Source organism: Acanthaster planci, linkage group LG02, assembly GCF_054643075.1.
Source record: "Acanthaster planci isolate LZ-2023a linkage group LG02, COTS_SCS, whole genome shotgun sequence".
In the NCBI taxonomy this organism is placed as follows: Eukaryota; Metazoa; Echinodermata; class Asteroidea; order Valvatida; family Acanthasteridae; genus Acanthaster; species Acanthaster planci.
Window position 1 is genome coordinate 8879250 of NC_141778.1, and position 22941 is coordinate 8902190.

At 39.6% G+C, this 22941-nt stretch overlaps 1 protein-coding gene across 5 annotated transcripts in view; it reads left to right on the forward strand.

Annotated features, from left to right (window-relative positions):
• LOC110979544 (2-Hydroxyacid oxidase 1-like) overlaps nt 1-22941 on the forward strand; it is a 30102-nt gene that overhangs the window by 4385 nt on the left and 2776 nt on the right. Inside the window, exons 1-5 of one of the 5 annotated variants that reach the window (XM_087133100.1) lie at nt 9854-10255; nt 10897-11077; nt 16787-16938; nt 19322-19577; nt 21510-21646. In XM_087133100.1, the coding sequence (XP_086989226.1) occupies nt 10033-10255; nt 10897-11077; nt 16787-16938; nt 19322-19577; nt 21510-21646 (949 nt within the window). In that variant the 5' untranslated portion in view covers nt 9854-10032. Of the gene's footprint in view, nt 1-9853; nt 10256-10896; nt 11078-16786; nt 16939-19321; nt 19578-21509; nt 21647-22941 lie in introns of those variants that run through there. The other 4 variants (XM_087133098.1, XM_087133099.1, XM_087133097.1 and 1 more) reach the window with 4 other exon arrangements.

Here is a 22941-nt window from a genome sequence, read left to right on the forward strand (position 1 = left end):
TGAATGTTGAAGTCTATTTTATTTGGGACTTGTAACTCATGCCAGATTCTCCATTATTAAGAATTCAATGTAAGGAATGCATAGCACCTGTAGATCTACTTAACACAGAATGGGTCAGTGGTTATTGTTCTGGGCTGAATACCTCAATCAAGCCTACCAGTCTTGAGATTCCTAACCCTTGTAATTCTTGTAATTGTAATGTTCAGCTCTTAAGTGTTCTTTTATTGTACTTTAATTGGATCTTTCTGAATGGGGTAAATACCTATTGTGTAAATAGTGGGTATATAAGGATTAGCATGCCTAGTTTCGGCAGAGTGCCACATTGACACGGTGGGAAGTGGTGGTGTTTGGACGGCCTGGCAACGGTGACTCTGATGGCCACAGACTACCGGACAGCTAGCTACCGCAGGAGCTACACTGAATCCTTCCAGCATCCACCGCCACCACATACCCACCATTCGTGTCAATTAATTACTTATATCTGTACACTTCCTCAAATTGGCTAAGACCAGGGGCTTTTACGTCCGGCACTCTCGAGCTTCCTGTAAGTTAACCTTTGTTCAATTGTTTGCATGGCTTTATTTTGTTGCATTTTTGCATGCTTTCCTTATGTTTAATTGAGTTGATGCAATCAAAAGTTTCATTTTGCTAAGTGCGTGTTTGTCGTTTTTTTTGGTTTCCAACACGCAGGGTTTTCGGGCTTGGGCTCAGCTCAGATTTGAGGAAGGCAATCCATCGACACTAATTTGTTTTTTTTTTTGTTTTTTTTTCTTCTTTTTGGATTTGTATATAAGTTACAATTTGTTTAATTTTGTCCATCATTATTACGTTTCAATTGATTTTGCTTTTTGCAGTTGCAAAAGCTTGTTCATTTCGTTTCGCAATTCATTCATGTTCGTTTATTTTTCCGTTTATTTTGAAGATTATATGTTCTGAAGATTTCTGTTAAAGCCTCACAGAATTAAAACTACATTTGTAATTTTGTTCTGAACACGTGGTTTGCTTTGTCAAGTTGTTATTAATGTCTTGCTTGCGCAACTTCCAACCACGCCATCCCACAATTCACATTCCATCTGTGACATTTTGGGGGCCCGTCCGGGAATTTCATTAAATTCCCCCATTTAAAAGGGAATTAAGATGGTTGGTTCGGAAAGGGGCACAGCTTGATATTGATAGCAATTTTTGATACATTTTGATCTTCATGTATGGGGTTTGTATAGCTATTCTATTTGTCATCCAGCTCTCGGTAGTTCATCCTGTCATTGCAAATAAAATGGAGTTTCAAAAATATTTAGAAATGGGCAAGGAACTACACTTAGAAGATAAGGAACTCATAGAGTTTGCTAGAGCTAGACAGGCAGAGGCTAAGGAAGAAAGACGGCTGATTAGGGAAGAAAATCAAGAACAACGTGAACATGAGAGAGAAATGAAAACTATAGAGTTAAGTATAGCTCAGGAAAAGGCCAAGTTAGGGTTGTCAAGTGAAAGTTTCTTGGAAGCTAGTATGAAAACCCAGGCCAAAAGCCGAATTCCCAAAATGCCACCCTTCAATGAGAAAAGTGATGATATGGATTCGTACTTGGGTAGATTCGAAAGATATGCGACAAGTATGAAATGGTCACGTGATGAATGGGCATTACCTTTAAGCATACTCCTGACAGGAAAAGCAACTGAGGTTTATACACGTTTACCTGATGATCTAGCAAATGACTATGATGAACTAAAACGAGCACTGCTGTTGAGATATGAATTCACTGAGGACGGCTTTAAGACAAAGTTTAGACAGTGCAGACCAGAGACTAACGAATCCTATACACAGTTTGCGGAACGTATTAAACGATATTTGTTAAGGTGGATTGAATTAAGTTGTACAGATAAAACATTTGATGGACTTCTTGATCTTTTTATGCGAGAACAGATAATTAATGGCTGTAGTAGAGAACTAAGATTGTTCCTAAAAGAACGAAAACCTGGTACATTGGCTGAAATGACAAAGATGGCTGACAGATATCAAGAGGCACACAAACCTCCTTTATCTAGGTTCAGTGATCGACAAATAAGGAAAGATGGTCAAAGCAAGTCATTTGAAAGAGGTGTAAAAGGACAGGAAGATGAACGTTCAGTTGGTGAACTAAAGTCTCCTGATGATAGAACATGTTTTAAATGTGGTAAGAAAGGACACATAGCAATATTCTGCAAGAGTAAAGCTAGGTATCAGCCACAGACCAACAAAACCGCAGGTTTAAAAGAATGGAAACCAGAGACACCTCGTAGGGTTGAAGTTGACAAGAAAAATCAAACCCTAGCTGCCTGTGTGGAGTTAAATGCAGTTAGATATGAGTACAGTAGACCCCCAGGTACTTATGTGAGATTGGAATCAGGAGATGAACTCCCAGTTGTTAACGCTGTAAGCAGGTTAGCATCAAGTGATGAGAATATGCCAGTGAAATATGGTAAAATTGGTGATCACATAGTACCAGTGTTGAGAGATACTGGATGTAGTACAGTAGTAGTGAAACGTACTCTAGTTGGGGATAATAAATACACAGGTAGAACTCAAAGATGTGTTCTGTTAGATGGAACCGTGAGAAATGTACCAGTAGCCAAAGTGTCGTTAGATACGCCATATTATGTGGGAGAAGTTGAAGCTATGGTGATGGAGAATCCATTGTATGGTATTATAATTGGTAATGTAAATGGAGCTAAGGGTCCAAACGATCCAGTCGTTGACTGGTCTCCTAAATCAGATGAGACAGTAAGTAAGTCAGTATCACAGGCGAGTGCAGTAGAGACTCGTGGCTCAAAAGCTAAGTTGGCAAAACCACTAACTCCATTGAAAGTAAGTGAGGTGACACATATATCCGAATCTAGGGCAGATTTGATTAAGGCCCAGAAAGAAGATACTACTTTGACTAAATTGTTTGAGTTGGCTAATAAAGGTGAAAGGTCCGTAAATGGTAAAGGAATGGAGACTGGATACGTTGTCAGAAATAATCTCTTGTTTAGAGAATATCAGTCACCACAAGTGCAACATGGTAAAGTTTTTAAACAACTTGTTGTACCAAGAGTTTATCGCGAGAAGGTTTTGAAGTTGGCACACGATTCACCATTGGCAGGACATCTTAAAGTTAAAAAGACCACTGATAGAATATTAGCCAATTTCTTCTGGCCATCGGTACAAGCTGATGTTAGACGGTATTGCCAGTCATGTGACATATGCCAAAGAACTGTGAGTAAGGGTAGAGTAACCAAAGTTCCTTTAGGTGAAATGCCTTTAATTGATACTCCATTCAAAAGAGTAGCTGTGGACATAGTAGGTCCCATACAACCAATCACTGAGCGAGGAAATAGGTATATCTTAACTTTGGTAGATTATGCCACTCGTTACCCAGAGGCCATTGCACTTCGTAGTATAGAAACAGAGCGAGTAGCAGAAGCACTCTTGGAGATATTTTGTAGAGTCGGGGTTCCAGATGAGATACTGACCGATCGAGGATCACAATTTACCTCATGTGTAATGAAAGAAGTAGGAAGGTTGTTGTCTATTAAGCAATTGGTAACCTCCCCATATCACCCAATTTGTAATGGGCTAGTAGAACGATTCAATGGTACACTCAAGATTATGCTCAAACGTATGTGTTCAGAAAAAACAAATGACTGGGATCGCTATTTGCCAGCAGTGTTATTTGCATACAGGGAAGCGCCACAAGAGAGTTTGGGTTTTTCACCCTTTGAGTTATTATATGGTAGAACTGTAAGAGGTCCTTTAATGATCTTAAAAGAACTGTGGTCAGGTGAAATTGAAGATGAAGAAGTGAAGTCCACTTATGAATATGTAGTAGATCTAAAAGAAAGATTGGAAGAGACTTGTAAACTTGCACATGACGAGCTCAGTCGCTGCTCAAAAAGATACAAGAAATACTATGACACAAAATCGAAAGATCGCAAGTTCAAAGTGGGTGAAAAGGTGTTAATCTTGCGTCCATCCAGTAATAGTAAATTATTACTCCAGTGGCAAGGACCATTCGATGTAACAGCATGTGTGAGAAGTAATGACTATCTAGTAAGAGTTAAAGGAAAGGACAAGATATATCATGCAAATCTCCTCAAGAAGTATGTGGAAAGGCAAAGTTCAGAGAATGTAATTGCAGGTGACGGGAAAAACAGTTCCTATGCAAAACAGTTGTGTGCGAACATTGTGATGGAGGATGATGATCAAGAAGATTGTGTTCGAGTAAATTTGCCTCCTCTAAAACAGACAGAAAAGTGTGAGGATGTTCAAGTAAATGAAAGGCTCCTTGCAAGACAAAAACAAGATGTTGAGGAACTTGTAAGTCAGTTCTCCGACATTATGACAGATATGCCTGGTCGCACACATTTAATGGAACATAATGTGAAACTAACAACGGATTCACCTGTTGTCTCAAAACCCTTTCCAGTACCACCTGCAGTACGAGAGACAATTTCAGATGAAATTGAGAAAATGCTCAATCTAGGAGTGATCGAAAAATCACACTCCGCCTATGCTTCACCAGTTGTCCTAGTACGTAAACCTGATGGCAGTAACAGATTCTGTGTGGATTTTCGCCAGTTGAATGATATTACAGTATTTGATCCAGAACCTATTCCCAATGCTGATGAATTATTGTCAAGGGTAGCCAATGCGAAATATTTCTCCAAACTAGACTTGACAAAAGGTTACTGGCAGATACCTATGGCTCCACAAGATAAAGACAAAACGGCCTTTGTAACTTCTAATGGCCTTTATCAGTTTACTGTCATGCCTTTCGGGATGGTCAATGCTCCTGCAGTATTTTCCAGATTAATGAGACAAGTACTATCAGGACTTATGAATGTAATTAATTATATAGATGACATACTGGTGTACACAGAAACATGGGAAGATCATATGGTAACATTGGAGAAAGTATTCCAAAGGTTGAGAGATGCAGGACTTACAGCTAGACCAACAAAGTGCTACATAGGGTTCGAGAGCTTGAAATTCCTAGGGCATACGATAGGTGAAGGGATTTTGAAGCCACACCCAGAAAAAGTCAGCCAGGTTCTGAAAGCCGAAAAACCAAGAACAAAAAAGCAGGTCAGGTCATTTCTAGGACTAGTGGGATTTTACCGGAAATTCATCCCCAATTTTTCGGCTATTGCGGCTCCGTTGTCCGATTTAACCAAGAAAGGAAATCCAAATAAGATCAATTGGAGTGACGCACAAGAGGTAGCGTTTGAAACGTTGAAAAAGCGAGTAGCGTCAGCACCAATCCTGCATTTGCCAAATTTTGAGCACACTTTCATCCTACAAACTGATGCTTCTGATGTAGGCATAGGAGCCGTACTTGTACAAGAAGAAGGGGGTGTTAAATTCCCAATATCATATGCTAGTAGGAAGCTTTTGCCAAGGGAGGTCAAGTATTCGGTCATTGAAAGGGAATGTTTAGCACTTGTATGGGCAATCAAGAAATTCCATTTCTTTCTGTATGGTAAAGAGTTCATTTTGGAAACGGATCATAGACCACTCAGCTACTTGGCAAGAACGAAGATGACAAACAGTAGAATAATGAGATGGGCTTTAAGTTTGCAACCGTACAGATACAGAGTAGTGGCGATTAAAGGTAAAGATAACGTGGGAGCTGATTTCTTAAGTAGATGCCCCAAGATTGAAGATGGAGATTGAAGTTGGTACAATTGAGGAAAAGATTGTCAGTACAATCCTGAAGGGGGAGTAATGTCAATAGTCCCAACTATACTTTTTTAATTAAGAAAAGTTGGTGATGAATGTTGAAGTCTATTTTATTTGGGACTTGTAACTCATGCCAGATTCTCCATTATTAAGAATTCAATGTAAGGAATGCATAGCACCTGTAGATCTACTTAACACAGAATGGGTCAGTGGTTATTGTTCTGGGCTGAATACCTCAATCAAGCCTACCAGTCTTGAGATTCCTAACCCTTGTAATTCTTGTAATTGTAATGTTCAGCTCTTAAGTGTTCTTTTATTGTACTTTAATTGGATCTTTCTGAATGGGGTAAATACCTATTGTGTAAATAGTGGGTATATAAGGATTAGCATGCCTAGTTTCGGCAGAGTGCCACATTGACACGGTGGGAAGTGGTGGTGTTTGGACGGCCTGGCAACGGTGACTCTGATGGCCACAGACTACCGGACAGCTAGCTACCGCAGGAGCTACACTGAATCCTTCCAGCATCCACCGCCACCACATACCCACCATTCGTGTCAATTAATTACTTATATCTGTACACTTCCTCAAATTGGCTAAGACCAGGGGCTTTTACGTCCGGCACTCTCGAGCTTCCTGTAAGTTAACCTTTGTTCAATTGTTTGCATGGCTTTATTTTGTTGCATTTTTGCATGCTTTCCTTATGGTTAATTGAGTTGATGCAATCAAAAGTTTCATTTTGCTAAGTGCGTGTTTGTCGTTTTTTTTGGTTTCCAACACGCAGGGTTTTCGGGCTTGGGCTCAGCTCAGATTTGAGGAAGGCAATCCATCGACACTAATTTGTTTTTTTTTGTTTTTTTTTCTTTTTGGATTTGTATATAAGTTACAATTTGTTTAATTTTGTCCATCATTATTACGTTTCAATTGATTTTGCTTTTTGCAGTTGCAAAAGCTTGTTCATTTCGTTTCGCAATTCATTCATGTTCGTTTATTTTTCCGTTTATTTTGAAGATTATATGTTCTGAAGATTTCTGTTAAAGCCTCACAGAATTAAAACTACATTTGTAATTTTGTTCTGAACACGTGGTTTGCTTTGTCAAGTTGTTATTAATGTCTTGCTTGCGCAACTTCCAACCACGCCATCCCACAATTCACATTCCATCTGTGACAGTGTGAAAAATGCCACATGTATCACATGCACAGTACATTTATTTACATTGTATTTTACATGATGTGTGCACCGGCCGGTACATGCAAGTACAGCTGCTGATATTTACCTTGCTCTTACAGTATGTGTGCATTTATGAGCAGTCTTGTTACAGTAGGTTTGATTGTGATGCAATTTGTCGAGGCTATTTGTGAGACTTTAGTAGTGTTGTTTAAAAGGAACAAGGACAACATGTACTAACTTTTGAGAAGGAAACTTTTATTCTAAACTACATGTATATTTTACAGCTTGTACAGGAGAGAGTGGGAGTAGACTGCGCGTAGAGATGTTGCTTGGAAAGTGGTTGTGATGAGACTGGCTAAAAATGACCAAGTGGTAAAAATATGGTTGGGTACAAAGGCCAGAAGAACAAGGGTAAATCTAATTACAAAGTAATAAATCCTAGACAAGAAATCTGCCAGTGGAATGGTAAGAAGGCCAAAGCAATAAAAGTGGGTCCTTTTGTAGGAGTACTCTTAAATCAAATAGGAGGCTTGACAGTACAGAGTCAGGCTTGACATTACAGAGTCAGGCTTGGCATTACAGGGTCAGGCTTGACATTGCAGGGTCAGGCTTGACATTACAGGGTCAAAAGTTGCAGGCTCCTAATCTACTGCTGGGAAAAATGTACACGGGATCTAAATGCAAGTGTTCTTATTTTACGAGGGGGAAAAACACTACAATTAAGACCATGGTGAGACCATCAGGCAAATTAGGCATGCATCAGTTATGAAAGGACCTTCCAAATGTGGAGGGCCAATCCTCCAAGTTGAAAAAGTGGGGGGCTAGGTCCCCCTCCCTACTTGCTTCTGCTTCCAGTGCCAGGCTTGATTAAATCTCACTTTTTGGGAGCATTGTGCTACTGGTTTTGATTTCACTACATAAGAGCAGCATAATTTCAAACCGGAAATAAAATACATGTACATACACGTGCACTTGCTGAGATCAAAGTGTACGCCCTATGCTGATTACATGTACATTGTACTTTAAATGAAGTGAAATTAAAGACACCATGTGAGAAAAATATTTATTGAAAGCCTTTTTATTGGCACAGGTCTTTGTTATCCAATTGAACTGATGTATGATTTATGGTAAATTATGAGTTTGCATATTCATGAGCAAAACCGACGTAATCTGGGATACTAAAACTCAACTGCATTGATTTGTGTACAGACAATTGCCAGCTTTTTTATACATCACTATCAAAGATTTCCATTTCAGATTTTCCATTGTTGAACAAGTACATGTACTGTACAAGGCAGCCAACTTCCAACTTTTCTCAGAAATGTTTTCAAAGAATTTGAACATGAATTCATGCAAACGTGTTACATTTACGTAGAAGCAATTTTGATGCGTATTTTTATTAAATACATTTTTCGTTTCTGAATACTTTTGCACTTGCGCCGCATCAGCTCCAAAGGACAAATTGTACGGGTTAATCATTCTTTCCAAATTTCTCTAAAAGTTTCATTGTGCAGGAAGTAACATAAACGTTACGTGTGTAAAATCAGACGATTTCAAATATCTGACTCACAATTTTATTTTGTAAAACTTTTTACAAGAGTAATGAGCTAAAAATTCTTTTCAAAGCCTGTAATTGTGGAGCACTTGTCCATTTTAAGTTGAAATGATATTAACATTGGGAGTTTCCACATTACACGTATTTGCAAGAACTGTAGAGGAATAAACTTTTATGCTTTTACGCACATCGAAGGTTTAAATGATTTACTAATTAAAACTTTTAAATTACTCTTTTCATGTCACTGTGTATACTTGAATTGAAATTGCTGATTGGTTTTTAGATTCGTGCCTTTATTTCGGAACTTATATGTAAGGTTTCATCGTCAAATATTGGAATATCAATCAAAAATCAAACATTTAAAACACATGATATGCAGGCAAAAGTCAAAAGTACAGATTGCATGTACATGTGTACTGGACCTCACACCATTAAACAGCTGAAATGTAACAAATTGAATCTTACAGTCTGCATGTGACCTGTGTACACCCAAGTCCCCCCCCATAAATGCCCTCGTGATAAACTGATATTTGTTTTCAAATGTTCAGATATGATTTTTTATCATATCCCCAAATTTCCCACTTGCAAAATTAACGTTCTAGTGAAAAATTATTTAGACTCAAATTCAGAAAACCGCAGTAAGACTTTCATGCATTTCATCATGCCACAAGACCACAACAATTTTAAACTAGGTCAAGCAACGTGTAATCATGCTCTGTACATATATTTAGGTTTATGGTGCTTCTACATACATGTATATGCAAATTAAGTTTATTGTTTCATATAACACATATTATTCTTGAAATAAAAGGGACCCTTAATTTGGGCCTAAATATCTGCAAACTTAAACTGCCTGCGGTTTCCTGCTACATCAGGTGGAGAGATTTTCGTCAAAACCATCTCTGGTCAATAGAACAAAAGATCCCTGATCCTTGATGCCCATTTCCAGAATCTACCAGACTTTTCCATTGAATCAACTTCAATATTGTATCATTGACTGTTGATTCTACCATTCCTGGATACTCACAACAATCATACTCAATAATTTATAACTTATGTACTGAGCTAGCTTACTATACCCGTACCCAGAGAGAAGACAGTCCCTTCCGAGTATAGGATAAGAACCAGGTTTAAAACCAGAGTGTAGGTTTTAACAAAACTAACGTTTACAGAAATTTATGTAGTATGCATATAGTATTGACCAGTGTGGAAAAAAATGCTTTATCACATGCCCACGTACAGTATGTATACATGTAGGTACAACTGCCGACATTTTATCTTGCTCTAATGTCATATATGAATGCATGCAGTCTCCTTATAGTACATGTAGGTTTGATCGGTGACCTAATTTATTTGGGTTATTGGTGAGATCATCTTTCAAAGGCATGCATCGAAATAGACCTAAAAATAACTCATTGTTTACCCCACTCCATTGTGGATGAAAAGTGGGGATAGAAATCAAAGATGGCGGACACTGCTGAACCTTCACACGACTTTAGACGGTGCAAACTTGGGGTTTCGTGGAAGCTTACAAAAGCTTTCTGGTGTTCGCCATGTGCTTGATATACAGAATAGCACCCGACAGTTAACATGGACTATTTTGGAAATACACATATATGCTGGTCTTCTCAATCTCAGGATCTTTTGACAATTTTTCATGCGTACGATGTTCCAGCGCAAGCATGCCACTGTTCCTATACCTTTCACCCAAAATGCACCACGGTAACATTGTGTTAAAGTCATTAGATTTGAGGTCTAATTATGCATGGACCTTCATGATCTGTAGAGTGTCTTCCTGGGTATTCATCACATTAACAGGACCCTCGCTTGTCGGGAAAAGTATGGTCAATTTGATTGTTTAAGAAAAGTGTTTCCATGCATTAAAGAAAAGTTTGAACATGTGCACTAAAAGTGGTTCTGAAAACATTTGTTTCATTGTTCCTATGAATGATGATTACACGCATTTACATGTACATGTAATTCATGCATCAAATCCATAAAGCTTGTTTACATGTAATAATTATATTAATTGCGCTTTCTCTAGGACGCCTGTTCGTAAGCCAATTACATAGTTTAAAAGAGTACTAGGCCTAACTCAATTCAAAACACTGCTTGCTTGCATTCACCAAAATATCTTGTGCCCACCCAGATTGCATATTGCACACGTGCATCTATACTACTCATCAATACTAGGAACCGAAGTGCTCACGGACTGAAGATTTGCCATTTAAAATGTGCAAAACCTGGAAACTTATACATTGTACATGTAGATTGGAGAAAAATTCTGAAAATTGATTCAAATCCATGATTTAAACAATTATCAATTGATTTAAATTGTGGATTAAATCAGTGACTTAATTAAATAAATTACACTGTGTGATGCACCTTGTAAATTGCCCAGTTTGGCTCACAGAACCCCCAATGATTGTGATATATTAGATTATGCATGAATCATTAAACTCTGTCTGCTGACATTGAAGTTTCTAGAACTTCAACCAGAAGACCGGGATTGTTCACAATCAACATGGCATCAACGCCAGTCTGCGTAGAGGACTTTGAACCATACCTCAAGGCGAGCGTGTCTGACTTCGTCTGGAGATATTACAGATCAGGAGCTGATGATGAACAGACACTGAGAGATAATCCACGGGCCTTTCAAAGGTAAGAGCTACACTGGCACAATTCGGATGGCCAATCATTCCATAAAAGCCATACAAAATGACCATCCAAAGGTAATTTTGAGAGCAGCAAGTATAAGTGCCGGGCCGACAAAGTCGAAGGGGCGTACCGTACTGTTTCTGTCTTATTCTTCCTTGGGTACATGTGTATGTCCAGAATATTCTTGTCAGCACAATAAATTGAATATAAACATCAGATTACTCATGGTGATCCATGGGTGGATCTTGCTGGATTACTCTGTAAACCAGCGTATAGGTGGATCTTAGTGGATTAGTTTTTTTGATCCAAGGTGGATCTTGATGAATAGCTCTTGTAGTCCTTGGTGGATCCCGGGGTACACTTGTTGCTCCTAGTTGGGTCTTGGTGGATTACTCTTGTTGATCCTAGTTGGATCTAAATGGAGTATTCTTGGTAATACAATATGTAGATGGATCTTGGTGGAATACTCTTGGTAATCGAAGTAGTAGGCCAAAGAGAGTTCCAGAGCAGCCCCCTCCTTTCCACTCACCCCAAACCAAAAGTAAGTTCCCCCCCCAGAACTCATGACTTCCCGAACCAGAACTCATGACTCCCAAACCAAAACGGGACTTCCCTACTTCTCGGAAAACCACGCTCTCCCCTGAAGCTTTGAGAAAAAATGAGAAAAAAATTAAAACTTATATATAAAACAGAGACATGAGTATGCAAACAAAATCACAATCGCCCTCCCCTGAAGCTTTGAGGAAAAATGAAAAAAGTTTAAAAACCTATATATAAATAGAGACATGAATACAAAAACAAAATCACAACGTCGTCCCATCTTATCAGACTTTAGACGATTGAAAAAAAAATCTTTTTTATCCGACTTTGTCAAACAACATGACATTCCATTACCTCCACCAGCTAAACGTAAACAACACACCAAACCCGCACTAATACAAGCAATTCGAGCGAATCAACAACAGTTTAAAAATCTTCCACGACAATCATATCGTCAGCTCTTACAGATAGCACAAGACAACGACATACCCTTCACGGCCACAGGCACAAAAGGCAACGTACTAAGAAAAGACCTAATTACCGCAATTAAAGGTTACATTAACCCGGAAGCGATCGAAGAGGTAAACATCCGAAGAATCCGGCGCTTTCAAGGTAACTACAGAAACTGGAAACTGGCGCCTACTTGCTTTGCCGACGACTTGATTCACTTTTTCGATTTTTACAAAAAGTCTACCGAAGACAAAGCGTCTACTTGAAAAGATCCGAGTGCTTTAGGAGAACGCATAACGATTGCGAGCATCTTAACGGCTTTTAGTTTAGCAGTGAGTACGATTGTATCTAGCAAAGTGGCCTCTTTGAGAGCGGCTGGTACTCCTACTCCAGCGCCTAGTCCAGAGCCGCCAGAACTCGCACCCAAGCCAACACCGGCACCGCTGTCAAAAGGTGGTATAGTCGATTGGATCAAACGACAACTTTGGAACTTGGCAAATGTTTTGAAGAAATTGGGTCTGAAGGCGCTTGCGGCTTTGCCGGGTATAATCGGCAGTATACTCGGTTAGATATTAAACGTGGCGAGTAAAGCGGTCGGTTGGATCGCAGATCACGTGTGTACGTTGTTTGTGGGTGTGGGCGTGTTAATCTTGACCTATGTTCAAAAGATGTAAGTAGTTTTAACTGATTAATTTGGGGGGGACCCATTTTTTCGAAATTGAGAAAGTGGGTTAATTTTTGTTTGCCTTTTTTTGTCCAAGTTAACACACTGTACAACATAGATACAAGTCCCGCGACCGCAATCGTTCCAACAGTCAACGACAATTTTTCTTCGCTGTGCATATCCAACGGTTTCTTTTCGAGAGTTGCCTTCGGTGGCGAAATTGGATCCGGCTTTGGTAAAATTTTCGGAATAGGTTCCTTTTCGGTAACCTTTTTGGTAACTTTTTGGTAACTTTTTCGTCAAAATCGGTGGTCTCTGGAACGCCGCTAGAATTTAAACTCGGCGCGTAAACGGTCTGCATGTCTTCAGTCGCAATTTGCAAATTGTTGTTGAATCCTTCAAACCTTCCGATTCGTAAATCCATGTCTGAGGGCACTAAGTACAAACCGGGTGCGACTACAAAGTTTGAAGGAGTTTTTGCGTACTGTAAAGAATCTTGAAATTGGTCGATACTTGCCTCAAAATCTGGCACCGAGTCAATCAAGGATTCCACGATCGTTATAAACTGACTTTGAGCATCTCACCCGGTTCCAGGTGCCATTACGCTCGTTTTTGTCTGGGCTCCCAACAGCGCGTACACGTTTGTCCTAATAGACTTATTTACTTTTGTGACCCCCACGTCTGTCAAGCTTGATTTTTAGGAATAAAATCTCACCAATGTGACAGCGCCCGATTGTGTAATCTAAGTTACCGTATAAGTACTCGCGTGGCCCGAGCCTTTAGGCGGTTTGGCTCAACCATAGCCCATAAAAGTAGATCCCGCATATTTGCCGTTTATTACGTGTAAATCGTACGGGTCGTAGTTTTTGCCTGGGAGCGGTATGTATACGTCGTCGTAATAATAAGCGGTGCCCAATCCGTTTGATAAAGTTTCCTCATTTGTTTAAACGATTGATTTTGGTCGGAGTTGTACAGTAGGCAAGTGTCTGTAAATTTCCGGTGGTCGTAATTGTTATGCAGCGCGTCAAATATGTCGTCGCTCGGGATGGGCATCACGCAATCGTAAATATTTTTCTCACCGTGTAATACACAAGCCGTCATTGCGCAATAGACCGCGAAATTAAATTTGTGATTTTGGTAAAATGGAATGGGATCTGTTCTCCAACGGACAACGGCTTCGACGGTTTTAACTCTCGGTAACTTGTAAGCTGCAGTTAAATTTGGAAACTCGGCGGAGAACCAATTATCTTTATTGGCCACGATCGCTAATTGACTAAAGTTGTGTCCCATCTTTTAGATCAAGCGTTTTAAAAAGCTTTTTTAAAAATATTTTGGTTAGCAGGTGGTTGGTCTTCCAAAAACCTGACAGTTGGACAAAGTTATTCGCCAACTTTTTTCATGAGGTCTTTTTAAAAAATTCCGCCATTTCGTTGGCTAAAGTTTCCGCCTTTGCTTGCACTTGACAGTAAAATTCTTCTTTACTCGTCATTTTATTTTCTTGCAACTTTGTCGTCGTGTTTGACCGAATTTTTTCTTTCATTTCGTTGAACTCTTTAAGCTTGGACAAAATTAAGACAAACTCTTCTTGAGACACGTCGCCGTCTTCGATGGCGTGCAAGACATATTCGTCGATGGTATTTAATTTGGCATCTGCAAGCACGCGAATTTGATCATGCTTTTTGGTTTTGTGAGTCAGGCGGCGACAGACGTACTTTAATATCGCGTAAGCGCCAAATGCGCCGACAGCAATGCCTTCCATCACAAGTCCTAAGGGCCCAGTAATTGCCCTAATAATGGCTGGAATGCCAATGGCGGCTGAAGTGGCACCTATTGCTTCTACTCCGTATTTTATGTAATTGAGTGCGGTCAATAGCTGTTTGATCTTTTTGTAAGAGGTTTCTCTGGCGTCTCGTTCTCTTAAAATTTGACCGCAGTTGTCTTCGATTTTTTGAAAGCTGTAAATTTTAGTCGCATTTGTGTCGGTTTGAATCACGCTTAAATCGGGGTACACGTTCGACTGATTGTCGGTCGTCATCTTTTTAAAATATACATTTTATTTTTGCGCCGTAAAAATGTTGAGTTCGATCATTAGTCCGTCGTTTTCATTTTGCCAAAGCCCTCCAGTCTTGCTCCTTACATAAAAGGTTAATTCGTCTATTATTCATGTTTTTAGCTTTCTAGGCGTTCAAAATCACTGCAGAAATGTCTATTTGTCGAAATCACTTGCAATGAATCAAACGACTGCCCATTGTAGAAGTTGACGTTGGTATCCAACTGTGGACAATATATGTAAGCAAGTTTATCTGATTCCAACGTGTAACCCTTTTCAAACAAAATGTTTGTAACTAAAATGGCCTTGTCGCCTTTCGAGTTGTCAATTACGTTATTCAATTGAAGGATTTTTGGACAAATAAAAAGTGGGAATCTCCATTTTACTATGAATAGGTTTTTAAAAATTTTCGTCATAAAGTTTAAACTTTTTGACGGCGTCAGTAAAATGTTTCCCCGAGATTTAAAACAGGTCTTTTACAGTTTCCGCAGTTTCTTTTGTCACGTCTTGATAACAGACGGCAATGAAAGCTCGTAGCGGCTTGCCTCTGGAAATTTTACCCGCCAAAACTCGGTATACTTTATGTTCGACGAGACCCGCTTGTTCCCCATTTAATTTGACGTCTAATTCTTTAAATATTTTGCTCGTTTTAGATTTGAGCTTTTTGTTGACAATCTTTATTCACAATCGCGGCAGACGAGTTTAGATTCTTCTCTTATTTCCATTCTGTTGTTGTGAGGACACGGCTCTTCTTCTTCTATTTTCTTGTACGCTTCCGAGAGAGGTTTACATCAATAAATTCAGAAAGCTGACTAATATATGGTGATATATAATAACCGTCCATGTTTATAATTAGTTATTTATATAAGGGACGGGGAATAACTGAGGTTTAAAATACTTTACAGGTAATCTGCCACGTCTTTAATAGACTCGTGGTGGAACACTTACTCTAATTAAATCTTCAACGTCGACGTCACATTTAATTATTAAGCCAATTTCATATAGATCAGAGTCAAGTTTAGATCCAGGATTAGGCGTCCTCTCGCGTGTGCCAAATCTTTTTGTGAACTCTCTTTGGCCTATTACTATCCTAGGTGGATATTGGTGATTAACTGTTGGTGATCCTACATATACATGTTGGTGGATCTAGGTGGGTTACTCTTAGTGATCCTCGGTGATCTTCATGGATTACTCTTGGTAATCCTAAGTGGATCATGGTGGATTACTCTTGGTGATCCTAGGTGGATTACTATCCTACGTGGATCTTGGTAGATTACCCTTGGTAATCCTAGGTGGATCTTGGTGGATTACTCTTGGTGATCCTAGGTGGATCTTGGTGGATTATTCTTGGTGATCCTAGGTGGATTGCTCTTGGTGGATTACTCTTAGTGATCCTACATGCATCTTGGTAAATTACCCTTGGTAATCCTAGGTAGATCTTGGTGGATTACTCTTGGTGATCCTAAGTGGATCTTGGTGGATAACTATTTTTAATCCTAGGTGGATCTCGGTAGATTACTCTCGGTAATCCTAGGTGGGTCTTGGTGGATTACTAAGCTTTGTAATCCTAGGTGAATCTTGGTGGATTACTAAGCTTGGTAATCCTAGGTGGATCTTAGTTACTCTGTGTGATCCAGGTTGGATCTTGGTGAATTATCCTTTGCAATCCTAGGAATCTATTGCATTTGGGGCAAAACGTCACTGTCCCAGTGACTAAAACAAAGTAAGTCTTGTCGATGTTTGAACTTGAGAAATTGTAGAAACTTTAAATATGGCTTGTACATCATTTTTGGTTGATGCAATTAAAGTAAAAATAGTCAAGGGTAATGGTCACAATGGCTAAAAGAATTAAGAAAATGTTGTTTGTAATTAAAGAATTATAGTTGTGTGATTTGGCATGGGATTATAGGGGCATTTGTTTTTTTAACTCTTCAGTCTTAATTTATTTCAAAAAATACATTTACCAATATATTAAAGACTGTCTTCTGGTTACTTTTCCTGGACAAAGGTATCGTCTTCGACCTCGATGTTTGAGGGACGTGTCTCAACGAGACACTAGCACGTCTATCCTTGGTCATCGTCTTGCGTTCCCCGTTGGGGTGTCTCCCACAGCCGCTCACTGCTTTGCACACCAAGATGGAGAAGTTGCAACTGCCAAGGGTAAGCTTTAACTTACAACATACCATGAATTTCCATTTATCAGAAAACTGAGTTCAGCCCCCTGAATTAAGGTTTTGAGCAAGGTAATACACTCTCTCTCTCTTAATCAGCATCTCTTTTGACACCAAGGGATTTTGTTACTGTCAAATGCCAAACCACAGCAGTGAACAATTACATGTACTTATCGTTATAACTGGACGTACGTACATGTATGTGTGTGAAAGTTGATGTGTCAAGTTTCATAAACTTAATCTCTAATGTTGAATTTAATTTTTTAAAGTTCTACATGTAAGCCATATTTTCCAGTTTAATCACTTCAGTTGATGTACATTTGTCGAAGGAAGTGCAAATCCTGATCTGTAAAGTTGTCTGTACCGGTAAATTTCCTGAAACTATAGCTGAGTAAGTGGCCAGCACTCTTTACATTGGTACATGCATCTGGCAGGGTGGACTGGCCAACTGCAATGAAAGGTGGATTGAGCTGATGTCATCTTTCTTGCTGCAAGGATAAATTATGAAATCCTGGTTCAGAGGGGACTAAATTTTCAAATGGGAAATTTGCCTCATGAAATTTCTGGAGCTTGGCCGAATTTTCATGCCTACCCTGATTTGTTTTTTATCTTCGGGCAAACTTGAATTCTCAATTCTGATTAGTCGATCCATGGCAACAAACAGTGTGATAACTATATTACACAGTTTGTGTCAAACCTGCATAAAGCGCTGTTCTAACTCAACGTATTGCCTCATTTTTACACTGAAAGCAAAATGCAACTGCAAAATTTATTTAAATTCAAAGGTGGCACGTTTGCACACATAGGCCCTTTTATAGGTAACATCTTTCACGAGCATCAAGTTGGCTTCAAGATAAATTTGTTATCACGCTTGCACACATATGGAACACATATAGTGCGTCTGAGTTCTACACACACTCATGTGATAACTAATGATATTTTATATGATTTTAAGTGCATATTTAGTCCAGAAACTTTATTTTACATACAGACTTTCTCACCAGACCAGTAAAGGCACAGTCATGTTGACACAAAGAGTGAAACAGCTTAGCAAAACATTTGGTGTACAGAACTTAAAACAAGCTATTGATGTGAATTGCATGCCATAATAATGCACTCTAGCTGTCGTGGCTCATGACTTACATAAAGCAAATGCCATACGTCATCATTAGTCGGGAAAAATGACAGGTGAAATCAAATCTCTAGACACCATAGGGTACCATTCATTGGACCTCGCAGCCCTTAATTCACTTTGAATGTGAGGAATTCAAATTTCTTTAAGAAACAAATAGCCCCTTCCAATCGATTTTGTACATGTATCTCAGTACTTTGTACTTACCAGAATTGTAATGACACAAGTCAGTGACTCAACTCGCAATTTCTGGCAATTTGACTTGACTTGCAAAAGGTAAAGGACTTGATTTAAGTCAGTGAGAGCAAATATCTCAACTCAAGTCCCTCGTTTTCATCAGAGTACTGGACTCAAGTGAAAGTTAACAAGCCTCATTTTCCAGCAAAATAACTTTGTGAGAAAGAGTTGCAATGACATACAGTGTAGGTGTCAATTTATCATGCTCACATCACGTCGACAATATGGTACCTTCAGTACATGTACATGTACATGCATATCCTAAACAGTAGTCGTCAACGTCTGTTCCTTCCTCCGTGGCACAGCAACCATCTGTAAATTATTGGGCAAGGCTTTTGATGGAATGCAGGTTAAAATTTATGCCCACATAGGGCCTGACTTCCAGGGCAGCTACTGTCTTTAATTGATTTGATTCCTTTACCTCTTTCATTGGATGGAAATCTTTGGCATCTTTTATGTTTTCATGAAGAGTATTGTGCCACCAAGTGTAGGAGCCCAGATGTGAATTAAAAGGCCTAAAAAACAACGTTTTCTCTGGTGTTCATATGTTGCATTGTGATAAATTATTTCTGACTCCAATTGACCTGAGCTAAATACTTGTTGACTCAACTCCACTGCACACTGTGACTCGACTAGTACTTGACCAAACTTGAGTCACTACATTGGGTGACTTGACTCAACCCGAGTCACTACATTGAGTGACTTGACTCAACCCAAGTCACAAAATTTAGTTGCTTCATTACAACTCTGACACTTACTATTAGTTAATACATGTAGATTATTTGTAACAAACAATGCAACCATCGCTTGGGGTTAAAATAAGTGACTACATATCTCTGGAGTTCAGTCATCCATGGTTCAGATGACACTGGTTGCACTTAAAATACATGTACTTGTCATGAAACTTGCCCTATGACCAGATAACCTGAATATGAGAATGTCACACCATGTATGGGTCTCTGCTTTCAGACTCTAGTGATGAAGTGTTTGGTGTTATTTTCAGGTGTATCAAGTGTGGGATCTGCCATGATTCTCAGCATGTGGTCCAACAGGACTCTGGAGGACGTCGCAGCCTCTGTGCCCCCTGACACACCATTGTTGCATCAACTCTCCATCATGCATGACAGATTCAGAGTGGAGGCAACAATCAGACGAGCTGAGGCAGCGGGCTTCAGAGCGCTAGTGGTAACTGTGGATGAACCAATGCTGGGGAAAAGGGCCCATTACCAAGGCAGGGAGTTTGATGTGAGGGAAATTCCGTAAGTTTAATCTCATAATTGTGACTATGGCACTGATGGCATACTTAGGTTTCAGTAGTGGGTGCAGCTGTAGATGCAAGACCGTACCTATCAGTTGGGAACCAGCAGTAGTATGCCAGTGTGTGATTGGATCATGGAAAAAATATGAAAGGTCTGGATGAATTTCAATTAAGGAGTCATTCTCGATGTACGAAAGGGACACGTCAAACCAATTGTTACAGCTTCGGAAAACGTGTCTAAACATCATACAAAATATCCAATGCCAGTGATGTACATGCAGTGCCTTGAGGCTGAGCCTTGGCCTTAAGTCTGCCTTAAGGCTTGATTTTGGGACTTGGCCTTAGCCTTAAGGCTTGAAGGCAAAAGCCTTTGGCCATGGCCATAGCCTTGACATTGTTGTGATGTCATTCAGAGGCAGTTTATTGCAAGGCTAGTTCATTGGAAAGGATTTTGTGTTCAAATTGTGAACCCAGAACTTATTCACGAAAAAAAGTCTCTGGAAACGGGTTGATTGCTTGCTTATTATTACGTACAATGCAACGACTCACCAAAAGAGATAAGGTTTAGTCAAGCAAAGAGCAGGAATTTCTTGTGTACAAACCAATGAAACATTGAGGCTTGCTCCCTGGGATGACATCACAGTTCTGCTCATAAATATAGAAATATCATTAGCTTAAAAACCAAAAAAAACCCACTGAAATACAGTTTGAGGATGAGATAATCTGAGACACATCTATAGGTAGGTGCACTTTGAAGGTTTGTGTATAAACAATTCCATTGCAGCTACCCTTTAAGTTAATCATGTTTTGCCGGGGGGGAACACCCTAGATTTGTACACTTTTATACAGCATGTCACCCAAAAGCTGCAGCCGTAATGGTAGCATTCAGTCTCTCCCAAAGTAATGCATGTAGTTAAAAGTGGTATCAAATTAAAGCTGAGTGTTTTTTACTCTACCACAAATTTCATTTGAAGCTCATGCTGCAGTGCAGTGACATTTTCAATTATGTAGCAGAACTGTGTCCGACGGAAGCTCAGTTTGTCTTGCAAGTATATGCAGTTATTCAATTTAAATCCTAACTTACCACACAGATTTACTTTACTGTGTTCTTCACTGTTTTGGATTTTTTTAATTCTAAACTTGATGAAATGGCAGATGAATGTGTAAGTTTTTATTTCAGATGACACTGGTTGTTTCATCAATTATGCAGTGAGTTTGTTAGAAAGAAAACAACTTCAGTTCAAACTGTGCATTTTCAGTCAACAACAAAGTGATCTTATTTACTTCTGTATTAAACATTAACCACTACAAACCATACATGTATTTCAGGAGACCGTTTGTTCATTGATAGTAAATACAGGGGATTTTAACACACAACAGAACTCTGTGTAGGTCAGTGTCCTCATTCTGTCGGCCATTCTCAATGGTTTGATGTGTTAAATGGAGTAGAAATAGGGTTTTGATTACCACATTTGGTAATCTCCTTGGACAATAATACAAAAATAGTTGTCTTATGTCATTGAATGGAAATAATCTCTACAGTGCATCAGAGGATTTAAATAAATTCTTCTGTTTTGAAGAGAAAACATTTAAAATTTCAACCCAATACCAAAACAACAATTTCCCTAATAATTATTTAGGAGAAAATAAATGTTACTTTTGGGTTGCGTTTCTTCAGGGGACAAGCTGTATCATTAGTAGTGAGTTTATAATTGAGGGCCTTGGCCTTAAGGCTCCAGTCAACTTAGGCATGATGGATGAAAGCCTTTGCTCCAACACTGCCCGTCAACAGTCTATTGGAAAGGTTTACGTACTTCCTAGATGGATTGTGAACATGCATATACAGGCAGTTACTTACATTGACAGACCTTTGCACTAATTACTAATACTGAGAGACACAACTTAGCGACTATTGTTAATCTTCCTTGAAAAGGTTCCCTCAAATTCTACTTCCTGGAGAGCAATACATCGTTGACCAGATACGATTTTCCGATTCACAAACATGGAACGACATTCTGTGGCTAAAACAGTTTACATCGCTTCCACTCGTGCTGAAAGGTATTCTCACAGGTGAGAATGACAAGCTTGCATCGTCAAGTAGTTGTAGGCTTGATCCGTCCAGGCCCATAAGCAGCAACGTATGAGACAGAGAGAACCCCCCCCCCCCTGCTTTGTGTTGGTCATTGTCTCGCAGGAATCTCGGGAATTCCTTTCAGACATCTTGGGGGATGTTTAAGTGACAATAGTCTGGAATATATATAAGGATTGGACATGTTGGGGGGTACCCCTCGGTCTCATTTCTGGCTTGCTGGGTATATCCAGGCTTAAGCAGGAGTCTGACCGTGATGGAGGATGAGTAGCTCTGTGTTGGCTTGTGCAGATCCCACATATTTATACAGCACCTTCACACAGTGGGGGCAGTGGCTTTCAAGTGACTCCCATGATAAAGGATATTTGTGCGCATTGAGCATGTGGTGTGAGTGTCCGTCGACATTGGCCTAATAAAGAACATGTGTGACCCGTTCTGTGAAAATGGGTGACACGTCGCCAGAGCCACTTTAGAGTTAAAAGCCTTTGAAAGAATCTTTCATAGTGTTTAAGCAATAGGAATCCTCAACATTTTAAAACCACTTCCTGCCGGGGACACCGGATCCGGACACGTATGCTTTATACGCGTGGCTGGGGTCTCCAAACTCGGACAAAGGGAACAGGGCCTTGTAGCAAAAGACCGTACTCGGAACAAAAGACCAGGCTGCTGGGCATTACCGACATTTTTTCACTCTCAAAATTCGAGATACTCCTGCCTTGTTTTGAAACAGTGTACCACGGTTTGGGGCATTTAGAGCGAGCGGATTACCATCGGGGACAAAAGCGCTCAACCACCGCAGCGATGAGCCACACAGTATCACTGCATGCTAATCTGGCCCCTATTGAAAAGAGGTCAGCAATGCACTGAGCCAGGTTCATGAACAAAAGAATATTATGTAACACCACAAAATCTTTTTACAAGGCTGCAGGCCTGGCTGAAATACTCCGGCGTCAATAGATTTCGTCTGTCTGGTTAGAGTGCCTTCACGGGTTTGTAAGTGTCCGGTAAATGAGCGGATGATAAAAAAATGATAAACATCCCCCAGCATCGTCAACATTGATAAATGCCCCAGCAGGAAGTGGTTAACACCTACACAAGGTCCATTATCGTTGTACCAAACTGAGTGACACATCAACAGAAAACTCAAATTCCCCAATCTAATACAAAGTAAAACTTGAAAGCAGTTCCAGGGACTTGTTACACATTTTTACAGAGCGGGTCACATACACAGCATTAGGAAAGGTTGATTTCCAAGAAATGCCACAGGCCCTAGAAT